This window comes from Schistocerca cancellata, chromosome 6 (genome assembly GCF_023864275.1).
Source record: "Schistocerca cancellata isolate TAMUIC-IGC-003103 chromosome 6, iqSchCanc2.1, whole genome shotgun sequence".
In the NCBI taxonomy this organism is placed as follows: domain Eukaryota; kingdom Metazoa; phylum Arthropoda; class Insecta; order Orthoptera; family Acrididae; genus Schistocerca; species Schistocerca cancellata.
In genome coordinates, this window is record NC_064631.1 from 111,969,087 (window position 1) to 111,981,300 (window position 12,214).

General features: G+C 39.8%; 1 protein-coding gene across 1 annotated transcript in view; it reads right to left on the bottom strand.

Moving 5' to 3' along the window:
• Nucleotides 1-1,284: 1,284 nt before the first annotated feature.
• The window catches only part of LOC126191146 (ATPase ASNA1 homolog), a 65,948-nt gene continuing 55,018 nt past the window's right edge, over nucleotides 1,285-12,214 (bottom strand). Inside the window, exons 6-7 of the mRNA XM_049931900.1 lie at nucleotides 11,256-11,456; nucleotides 1,285-1,494 (exon numbers count right to left, since the gene is read on the bottom strand). Of these exons, the coding sequence (XP_049787857.1) occupies nucleotides 1,372-1,494; nucleotides 11,256-11,456 (324 nt within the window). The 3' untranslated portion in view covers nucleotides 1,285-1,371. The remainder of the gene's footprint in view (nucleotides 1,495-11,255; nucleotides 11,457-12,214) is intronic.

Consider the following 12,214-nt stretch of genomic DNA (forward strand, 5'->3'; position numbering starts at 1 on the left):
CCTGCTTTAACTTTCCAATGAACAGTGTCAGCAGAAGTTAGGGAAATGAAGGTGAACCTAGTATTATATGATTCAAATGGGCTGCAGAAGGTGATTTGATACTTATTCCCTACTGTGTATTTCACCGTAACACTTTTTTCTTCCCTCGCACTATACCTTATTTCCAGATTTAAGTTTTCAATGTAGGCTGTGCATTCATCTTTGGAATTAAAGGTCCCTGTTTTCCTCTACTGCACCATGTTTCACCCTCAGACCTAACAGTTATTAATGAGGAATACACAGAGCTTATTCTAATAGAAGACTGGTGGGAGTGACTGCTGCCACACTCAAAAACTCAAAGTTCAGCAACCCTGATCACAAATATCGTTGGCTGATGTCCCTGAAACGTTTGCTATTTGGTACAACCTATGGTAATTTATGGAAAGCCAAAGTATTTCAGGTATTATTCCAATACCCCCACTTCCACTTTCATCCCTGAGTGTTGCTCAGTTGTCTGGGACCATACATGATTACATTTACTGATGAAACTGAAACGGCTCAGAGAAAAGCCATATGATTTTTTAGAGGAATATTTTTTAGAGTTTTAGCTGAAATACACAGTTAATTACAAGTGGATATCTTACAAGCAAGGGATCAAACAGCTGTTAAGATCTGCTCTTAAGAGCTGAAGAATCTAGTGTCATTTACACGTTCGAAAACATAGTACACACCTCTACCAGACATTATACAGGAACAGTAATGAAATACATAAGATAATTAGATTTCATATGGAGTTGAAGGTAAGTGCAACATACCTTAATGCGATGAAGTATGGCATAAATAATACTTGGACAAGGTATCTTACACTACAATCATGTAGATGTAGATATAACTCTGAATGGACACAGGGGAAGACCACTATGCAAACAAAATATCAAAAGGAGTTGAGAACATTTGCAGAGTGAAACAAGCTAGCTTCAGCAAGAAACAATATCAAATAACATTATGTGATAGTAAAGAAAAATACAAATCAAAACATGTCAAAAACTAGCAATGAATATAGAGCTTACAGAAATTTGCAGAAACGGAATGTATGTAGATTTAGTGCTTATTTACCTCAAAAAAGAATGTCAGACCTTGACAGAGGTAAGGGAGTAGGGACCAGAGGGTTTACACTGAACACATTTCTTCACCAAAAAGAAAGACAAACAGAAATAAAGCAATATTTTTTGTAGAGGTCTACTAAGACTTTGTTACATCATGAGACAAGGCCAAAATAGCAAATTGTAATAAAATGTTCACCAGTTTAAACAGACACTGTCAAATTTATTTTGGTTAAAAATAAGTTTCATCACAATACAAACTTAATAATTCTTTATAACTATATCAAAATTATTTTGGACGATAAGGTTGTACAAGGTTCTCAGAAAATTCCTTTACTTGCTGCACCCCACGCACTTCATGGTCAAGAAGTGGAAGCTTTGTTACATGGAAGTCTTCATAAAGATCAGCTATCTGGAACAGAAAATAATCACTGTATCAATGATGGCTGCAATATTGTAATAGATAATTTATAGGAAGATGTGCTTTTGCACACATTATAGTACACTCATGAAGATGCTCTGTATCTTGTGTACACTGTAACTATGGGCTGGACACACACTATAGTCTTAGGGTAACATCACTGCCTTATAGGGGTTGGGGCTTCAAGGGCCACCTTCGACACTCAAGATGATTTTAAATATTCTATGAAATCGGGTATCCACTGTAGTGATACCATTAAATGACATACATAACTACATATGCATGTGGGTTTTGACTAAACTAAAGAAAGGGCACGGAATTACAGTACTCTCAAAACATGATTCCTGATTGTATGGGTAATTTATATTATTATTATTATTATTATTGTAAAACTTTATAGATGGAATTCATAAATACTTTTTCTTACAAAATTCTGAGTCATCTGTACAAAGTTCTACATTTGCACAACCAAATTCTGGGGCTTCGCAGTTTTGTAAAATCTGCAGTGCTGCATTCATCAAGTCTGTTACATATACTGTGTTCTAGTGTTCTGAACAAAAATTTTATTATGTGTATTGGATTTTTCTGAATGATCAATGATTCTCACAAATCCTTTGGTGGGGATGTGTTTTATACTGGTTTCCTCATTCTGCTGAACTCTCAAGCTTCTTACAACAAACTAAACTGCTTGTAATTATCTTATACCTCAGGAGAATCTTCACAAATTTTCTGAAGTCCTTTTTTCACATTATAACTTGTGAGCAGGAGGGACAGTTGTTGTTGTTGTTTTTTGAGCAAGGAGACCAGACAGCGTGGTCATCGGTCTCATCGGTTTACGGAAGGAAGTCGGCCATGCCCTTTCAGAGGAACCATCCCGGCATTTGCCTGGAGTGATTTAGGGAAATGACGGAAAACCTAAATCAGGAGGGCTGGACGCGGGATTGAACTGTCATCCTCCCAAATGTGAGTCCAGTGTCTAACCACTGCGGAGGGACAGTTAAGTAAGGGTAGTTGACAGCTGTGGTGGCAGGGAGAGATAACAGGTGCATGGGATAGGAATGCTACAAGGAAAAGCAGAGTTGCATGGGAGAGGAAAGCAACATGGCACCAGTAGTGGTATGTTTGTGTAGCCCATGGTGACCATAATATGGAATCACATTGAAGACCCATAAAAATCATGTTGTATTGGTGCGATTTGTTGTAATTCAATTAATAAAATAATTCAGTTAATACAATATCAGAAATTAAAGCCTTCAGGAGATGGTAACATTCAAGACATGGTTGTATGTTACAGAAGTGCAGTGTAGTGTAATGAACAGAGATGCGGAGTTACGAAGTGGTGTGTCGCTGGTTCCACCTCGCTCAGGAGTGAGTTTCTTCAATTGGCTATCTACAAGAGAGCTTGCACTACTAGCAGATATATATTTTTTAGTCTTTACTGTTTTAAGTCTTATAATTCACTCGTTCTATAGAGTCTGCTACTGTATAAAAGTTATCAACTAAGAATGACCTTGAAGTTTTACTAAAAAGTGAGAATGACAAAATACTTTTTATCTTGTTGATGTTCCTGTGCAGTTGGTTTTAGCATCTGCATCTATGTGGATGTCAGCTGCCTTGTTCTGTGTGAGGATGTCAAAGCTATCACAGCTAGTTTCAAGAACTTGTGGGCACTAGTCTTGTTTTCAGAGCATCACCTGCAGCCGTGAATTGCCACTTGAGTGCACTGCGGACACATATACAATGTTGAGGCACATGTGCCATATGCCCAATCCGGGTTTCTTCTGAATATTTAGCGGCACAATGGAGGTCATCGCATTTCAAATTCCACAGCCCCTGTGACAAAGCTTTTACAGTCATTCCATGTAAAATCTCATATATTTTGGTAGATCCTAAGGTGACCATTTCAGAATTTACTCATACATTGAAGACCCAAATAAACTGGTACACCTGCTTAATATTGTGTAGGGTCCTCTGGAGCACGCAGAAGTGCTGCAACAAACATGGCATGACTCAACTAATATCTGAAGTAGTGCCGGAGGGAATTGACACCATGAATCCTGCAGGGCTGTACATAAATCCATAAGAGTAAAGCTCTTTTGAACAGCACGTTGCAAAGCATCCCAGATGTGCTTAATAATGTTCATGTCTGGTGAGTTTGGTGGCCAGCGGAATTGCTTAAACTCAAAAGAGTGTTCCTGGAGCCACTCTGTAGCAATTCTGGATGTGTAGGGTGTCACATTGTACTGCTGGACTTGCCCTAGTCTGTCAGAATGCACAACTGACATGAATGGATGCAGATTATCAAACACGAGGCTTATGTACATGTCACCTCTCAGAGTTGCATCTAGATTTATCAGGTGTCCTATATCACTAACTGCACACGCCCCACACCATTACAGAGCCTCCACCAACTTGAACAGCCCCTTGCTGACATGCAGGGTCCATGGATTCATGAGGTTGTCTCCATACTTCTACATGTCCATCCACTTGATACAATTTGAAATGAGACTCGTCCAACCAGGCAACCTGTTTCCATGATCAACAGTCCAATGTCAAGGTTCAAGGCCCAAGAGAGTTGTAAAGCTTTGTGTTGTGCAGTCATCAAGGGTACACGAGTGGGCCTTCGGCTCCAAAAGCCCATACTGATAATGTTTTGTTGAATGGTTCGCACACTGACACTTGTTGATGGGCCAGCATCGAAATCTGCAGCAATTTGTGGAAGGGTTGCACTTCTGCCATGTTGAACGATTCTCTCCAGTCATCATCGGTCCCATTCTAGCAGGATCTTCTTCTGGCCACAGCAATGTCGGAGATTTGATGTTTTACCGTATTACTGATATTCATGGTACACTCGTGAAATGTTCGTATGGGAAAATCACCACATCATCACTACCTCAGAGATGCTGTGTCCCATCGCTCTTGCACCAACAATTATGACAGCATGTTCAAACTCGCTTGAATCTTGATAACCTGCCACTGTAGAAGCAGTGACCAATGTAACAACTGCACCTGGCAGTAGTTGTTTCATACAGGCGATTCCGACCGCAGCGCCGTATTCTGCCTGTTTACATATTTCTGTATTTGAATATGCATACCAGTTTCTTTGGCAGTTCAGTGTATTTGGTACATGGGTACATACACGTTTTAATAGAAAACGGCCAAATAGCACTGTCCTAACTCTAACCATTGACGATAAATTCAGGTTTGAAAGCTCAAGGATGTGGATTCTTTCATTATTAAGGCACCAATTTCCCTATTTTCTGAGACGTACTACTTGGTAATGAGTTGTCCTACAGACCTCATTTTTTTATGGATCTAGTACGTAAGCTACTCAGTTGATATAATGCTTAAAACATAGGTTAGACCATGATGGGAGCACTGTTGCTATGGAAGTACATGAAAATGCTTTGTGGGAACACCTGCAATTCAGGCAGTATTTGGCTTTCAAATACAATAAAAACTGGTACAAAGCACACATTTCCCATGTATCATACAAATTCAAAGGTGTTCAGATTAACTGCATGTCTCCTGCTGAATCACAATTATTTTCATGGCACAATAGAGAAAGATTATGTTTGGATTCCCTTAGGTGGGTGTCCCATCATTACAAAGTCACAGCGAACAATTGTATAAACTTGACAATCAGTATTATGAAAAAATTGTATCCCTCACCTTCAAGTGAACTCATTTCATTTTTGGATCGAGATGTCAAGAAAAACGAAGTTGTACAAAAGGTGGAAGAGTTTTAAAAACACAATTTCCTTCTTTATATTTGAATTTACTTGTGAAACAATTTTTTGGAGAATTTTTATGTCTATATATAAAGGCATAATTATATGTAAAAAGTTACTGATGTGTCTCATTTCTGCTTGCATTTTGTGTTTTGATTTACTGGAGTTGTCTTTAATTTACAGTAACAGAGTAAGTGTAGATCACTACACTTGTGCACCCAGGCTTTTCAAGGAATGCACATTATTTTTATTCATCAATTCTCTGTAGTGGTGAATGTGGATGGTGTGTAAAAGTGGCATTTTTATTTCACTCTTTGACAATGAATAAAGTGAGTTAGGATATTCTTCTCTGCACCTAAGATTGCTGCAAGATATGTAAACATTTCAGGAAAAAAAGTAACCCACTGACAGGTTGGCATATGAGGGAGCCACATGGATGACCGTGGTCGTGTTGTGGGTTTATTTGTATACTTGCCTCCAGGATTAGTTGTTGTGTGTGAAGATGTACTCTGTCAGATGTATAAGGAATAAAATGGTGTGGCTGTAGTTAAACGGTTCAAATGGCTCTGAACACTATGGGACTTAACGGCTGTGGTCATCAGTCCCCTAGAACTTAGAACTACTTAAACCTAACTAACCTAAGGACAACACTCACATCCATGCCCGAGGCAGGATTCGAACTTGCAACCGTAGCGGTCGCGCGGTTCCAGACTGTAGCGCCCAGAACCGCTTGGCCACTCCGGCCGGCGGCTGTAGTCAGAAAAGATGTTGGGTGAGGTAGTGTTTGGCAGTGGCAATGCTATGGATACGAGGGTGGTTGTTGGCATCAACAGTGACAAGTAGGGATCCAGGTAGTCAGCCCTCAGCCACACTACCCCAACTCATGTCCCATTTCTTGTCTCCTTCCTCCCCTCTACCAGTCCACCTGACAGAACCCTAAATCTTAGTCAAGCTACAAAACAGCTGTCCCAGGACAGTGTGCTCAGCTGGCACAATGTAGTTGTACAGGGGTTTTGTGTGTGTGTGTGTGTGTGTGTGTGTGTGTCCCTTTTCAAGTCAGGTTGGGCGCTGATGACCACGCTGTTTGTACCTTATAGTGCATGGCTTTCTCTACCTCTGGAACTGTAAAACCACATGTAGAGTTTCCAGAATGAATTTTCACTTTACATCAGAGTGTGCACCAATTTGAAACACCTGAACAGATTAAAACTGTGTGCTAGACAGAAGACTTGAAATCTGAGACCATAACCTTTCATGAGCAAGTGCTATACCGACTGAGCTGTCCAAGCATGTCTTATGACCTGCCCTCACAGCTGGATGTCTGCCAGTATTGCATCTATTATCTTCCAAACATTACAAAAGTTCTCCTACATACCTTGCAGGACTAGACTGGAGGAAATGCTAATGCAGAGGCATGGCTTAGTCACAGCCTGCTGGATTGTGCAGTAGCCACCAGAAAGATCGCGGGAGGCGCACATTGGCACGTCACGTCACGGACGGTAGTTGCCGCAAGTAGAGTCCCGTCCACCAGAGGGCACGCGAGAATTCGGACGCGACCTCTGTCGGCATAACAACAACAACAACAACAACTCCGGCAGCACGGGCCGTGCCCAGTCAGTTAACATCGGGCATGCCTAGGACACAGTCCTAGTCTACGCTAAGTGAAGTGCGACGTAAACGTGAACAGTGTTACTACACAGTTGGCGACGAGGATGGGATCAATTATGTAGTAACAGTGTTCACGTTTACGTCGCACTTCACTTAGCGTAGACCGGGACTGTGTCCTAGGCATGCCCGATGTTAACTGACTGGGCACGGCCCGTGCTGCCGGAGTTGTTGTTGTTGTTATGCCGGCAGAGGTCGTGTCCGGATTCTCGCGTGCCCTCTGGTGGACGGGACTCTACTTGCGGCAACTACCGTCCGTGACGCCCCGTGCCAATGTGCGCCTCCCGCGATCTTTCTGGTGGCTACTGCAGATTGGTTCCAGAATGACTTCTCATTTTGCACTTCTGTGAAGTTTGGAAGGTAGAGGACGCGGTACTGACAGAAGTAAAGAAGTGAGTGTAGGTTGCATACAATAGTTCGTCGAGCACTTGTCTGTGAAACGCCATGATTCCCAAGTTTGGGTCACAGTCCAGCACATAGTTTTAATCTGTTAGCAGTTAATGTGTGTTTCTCGTAAAACCCAAGGTTATTTTTCTTTCCTGTGTAAGTTTTAGACAAAGAGTTGTTTCCAATGGCTGAATTCTGTGTCATTTCTTCATATTTGTTTTATTTTCTGTTTTTTTCTATTTTTATGTCAGATTGTCATAAGGGTCCAATATACCTCCATCTAAATACTTACTTGGCAAACCACTGCAAAGTGCGTAGCAAATAGTACTTAGCATTGTATAACATGTTAAGGTTTTACCCATCACATTCCTTGGGAAAACGGCACGGGATACCTTGAGAAAAATTAAAAAGGAAGGCTATCTTACCCATGGATGATATAGACCCACCTCTTGTGAGGAGAAGAGTTTACAAAGATGAAGGGGGAGGTGTTAGAGAGAGAGAGTAATGGTCAGATATGGTAAGCATTGTGCCAGCTTCAATCCAGAGAGAGAGAGAAAGATGAATTTTGAGGAAGAGAAACAGTAATATCAAGAACCAAAGGGTGAAAATAAAAATATGAGAAAGTGGCAGGGAGGACAACAAAGATGAAAATGTAACAGTAAAAAGAGGAAAATTAACCCTCCAGCCATGGGAAGTGCAGAAGTATGCGTTCAGCTCTAGTCTTTCCAGACAATTTTGCAGGCCCCACTTATCACACTGGACATAATTTTAGCATTGTTTGCATCTCCGAAGTTGAAATTTTCTATCAAACACTTTTCTGTTGCCCTGGAACATCATAGGTTGCCATTTCCTATGTCTCTTTCTGCAGCTCTGGAACATCAGAGGCCACTATTCTCCTGCTGAATATTGTATCTTTTGGTCTGAAACATCAGGAGTCACATTTTACATGATCTCCAGTTTCACTTGCATAGACCTTTTTGTGCCAGCAAGTTTGTAACCAAGTTCCCAAGCTCGTGTAGGGATCCTTAATTCAAAATATACGACACTCACAAAAAGTATCATTAAGTTTATTTTGCAACTCTAAATTAAGTTTCTTGTTTCCTAGTTACTTTCCTTTAATTTTATTCTTACAACTATTCTAATTATTGAATAAAAATGCCTTGCAATTCTTTCGGGAAAAATGGGAAAATCACCTGCAATTAGAGGGTTAGATGAGATACATGTATTAACATATGATTAAAAATGGCCATCATAAAGAAAAAGTAGAGGGGGTGTTGGAAGGCATGTTTCCATCTGCAGAGTTCAGAAAAATTAATATGGGATCAAAGGATCCAAAGAGCCCATTTGGTGTAGCAGGCACTCAGGTCCCTCACAGCATGTGTAGTAACTGGGTGCTGAAGGTTTCCAAAGTTACCCAGTTTTGCAGTGGTCATTCCCATATAAAATGCTATGCAGTGGACACAAGTTAATTGATAAATATACATGGTTTCGCAAGTTGGTCTGCCTTCAAATATGATGTACAACTTAATGGCAAGGACGGAGCACATTGTTATGAGTGGACGCACTGTGCAGGTTTTATATTGGGGACCATTGCAGAGATAGGAACCTTGCAACGGGGCAATGGTACGGGGAAAGTAATACTGTTTAACTAGGATACTACGGAGATTAGGAGGGTGAAGAAGGTGACAATGTATGGTGTGGGGAGGGTATCAGGGAGGAGGGCCAGATCTGAGAAGATGACAGCCTTGACGGATTAACTTTGTAGCATTCAAAGCCAGTACTGAGTGACAAAGAGGAGGCTCCTGAGGTTTTTGTAACTTGTAGTTGTTTGTGAATAAAATTTGTGGGGTAATTGAAGGGGAGGAAAGTCAAGGACAGGCTGTTGGCATCAGTATAGGTGGTTTGCTGCAGTTGTTTAGGGTGTAGGGAAGTGACAGTTTGATGTGGAAGGGGTGGCAACTGTCAGAGTGTAGGTGCTGTTGCTTGGTTGTGTGTGGACTGACGTTTAGATATGGGCTTCAGTGAGATGGAGATCAATGTCAAGAAAGGTAGTTAGAATTAAGTGTGGCAGTAATTCTCTATCTTCCTTTGTAAAGAAAAGTCTGCTGTGCTATCATCAGTTTATGTAGAGATATGGCCTTATTTTGAAACTACCTATATGTCATCTATTAGTAATGTATTTATCATTCTGCACAAATGGAGGATGGACATGTAAAAAGAAAAATTAGGTTGGGATGGAAGGATTAATACAGGAAGAAGAAAGACAGCGTAGCCACATTATTGGTATGGTGCAGTTTGGCAGCACATTGGCAGACTGGAAAGTTGTGTGTTCAATTCATTGGTCATATTAAGTTTTCTGGTAATTAATTTGACACACACACACACACACACACCTCCATAAACAATACAACTTACACTGTTTTGTTAAATCAAGATTATCATTTTTACCTCTGAAAACTCCACCTGCATTTCTTGCTGTTTCAATAAAAACTTTATAATAATTAAGGTCCCAATGTAACTCCCACAAGGATGATATTAATTAAATTTGTTTTTAACTAATTCTGCATTAAGGCAGCTCCTTTTAAGAAATAAATATGAAAGAGTCTATCAACACTCAGCTTTTGTGAAAGTCCTAAGACAGAGTTTGTGGCTTTTGCTAATGTTTTTGAACACATTGTGCTAATAAAAACAGGTCTGCAAATGATAAATACAGCAGGTTATTTTGGTCAATAGTCTACCCAAAAAAAGGTAGATAGTGTTTGTTGAAAATCAATATTACTGTGGTCCAAGTCATATCATCAAACAAATCAACTTTGTCATCAGGGTGAGGTCCTTACGCTAGATCCATTCGCACTTGGGGTTACAATACATACCTTTCTTACCAGGACTTTGATAACATGTTGAGCAAAAGCTTGAACTAATCAGAAAGCAGAAATTGTGGCTGATGATTTCCAAATATGATTAGCTGCCCTACGACAACATCAATATGATAACTAACATTGTGTTAGTCAGTCAAGTGTTGAATTGAGTACTGCCAGTTACACCTAAAGAAAATTATGTCCTGAAAAAGGAGGGAACTTCCAGTTCGGCAGGAGCTGAATATTATTTACGACATCTAAGATAACTGACATTTAATTTACTGACATCTTCAAGAAAGGTCCTTTTGAGCTAAATATGGAGTAGCTGCTTTTACACAGGTCAATTTCATTTCTGAAGAGAAATTAAATAATGACCCTAATATGTTGCTCACTGGAACGCCATGATACAACTGACTGCTCTGAACTGTTTTGTGAAGACTTGCTGTTATCCTGTATCACTTATTGTTGTTAAAGAAGCCACGTATGTCCCTGAAGTAGGAGCAGCAAGTGTGCCACTTCAGAACTTCCACTTCTTTCAATGATGACCCCCTCACTTCCACATCCGAGTTGTATGTGAGTAAGCTATGTTGAACGAGCACTCTGCACTAGATGATAGCGACAATAATAACAATGATGAGGAAGAGGGCGAGGAGCCACTTGCACTAAGTTTCGATGCAGCTGTGGAAGGACTTGATACTGTTAGGAACTATTTTCCTCTTTCTGTGCAGTGATTCAGTCCTTACCAGCATCAACCTGTTGAAGTGATATCTGTCACTGCACTATGTTGGAAGAAAGAAACAAACAACTCTTCTAGATAAAAAAAAAAATAATGTATTCGTTGAAAGATAATGCTTTTGCATATGTTCAGTTTTGTGAAGGACAAGTTATATTAATGTTAAGATAGAGTTTCGTCTATAGTACCTGAGTTTTATTATTAAAAATTTCTTATCTTGCTTAATGTTACAATTCAGGTTGTGGGTCACCACTTCAGTGTTCTTGGGCTAAAGCCCACTTTGCGGAAATTTGCAGTTTAAGGGAAAAGTTATGGGTTCTCTGATGTTAATTGAAAACAGGTTTTACTATATCAGAATAGCGAAGAATACACGCTCACCTGATCCAAATATTTCTCCTGGACTTTGTGTCTTGCTGCACACATGCGACATGGTACTTCTCCTGCAGAGGGAAACAGCAGCTGGTTCACAATAATATTGTGTGTGTCAATTCCACACTTTGTGAGTTCCTGTACAAGTCGCTCTGTTTCATATAGTGACAGGAATTCTGCTATGCACACACAAACAAATGTTGTCTGTTCCTGGAAGAAAAAATTAAAATAAGGAAAAAACATTTTAAATCATTTCACATAAGCCAACATGTGCGGGCACACATGTGGTTACTGCAAGCATGCCATACTAACACAGATGAAACATGGCAAGAAAGAACATTTCAGCTACTAATTGTAACATTTTGAAATATAGTTGGATGGCCTTGTTAAGAAGGTGACAAGAAAATTAAAAATTGTTGATAAACAAGAAACTAAATAGCATCTCATCCACTCATTTATAAATTTTCTGCAGCTTTCACTGTCATTCCCATCTTACATCTCACTTGTCTCTCTCTGTTTCACATTTTGAGAACTGAAACACCACCAGCCAATTTTAACAGTTAAAACAATATAAAAATATCTTCAGACAACTGTTTTATGCTATTTGTATACTCATGTTCTTATGTATGTCTGAAGCATAAGTACTATATGTTTACAAAAGTATGGGATTGTGATAAGTGTGAATGGCATCATATATATGGTGATTCTTTTGAATGAAGCCTCTACCCAGACATTCTAGATACACAGAAGCTGGTAAATAACTTTCATTGTATATGTCCAACTGCATTCCTATGCTACTTTTCAACATAGTTATTGAAAAACACAAAGCACATAAGTAGATTTTTAAACATCACCAAAAAAAAAAGAGCCTAAAGTCATGAAATCCTGACGTTATCCCTATGCAGAATCGATGTTCTCTACTGATGGGACAACCGACTGGTTTTAACAACTGATTAGCCAGACAACTG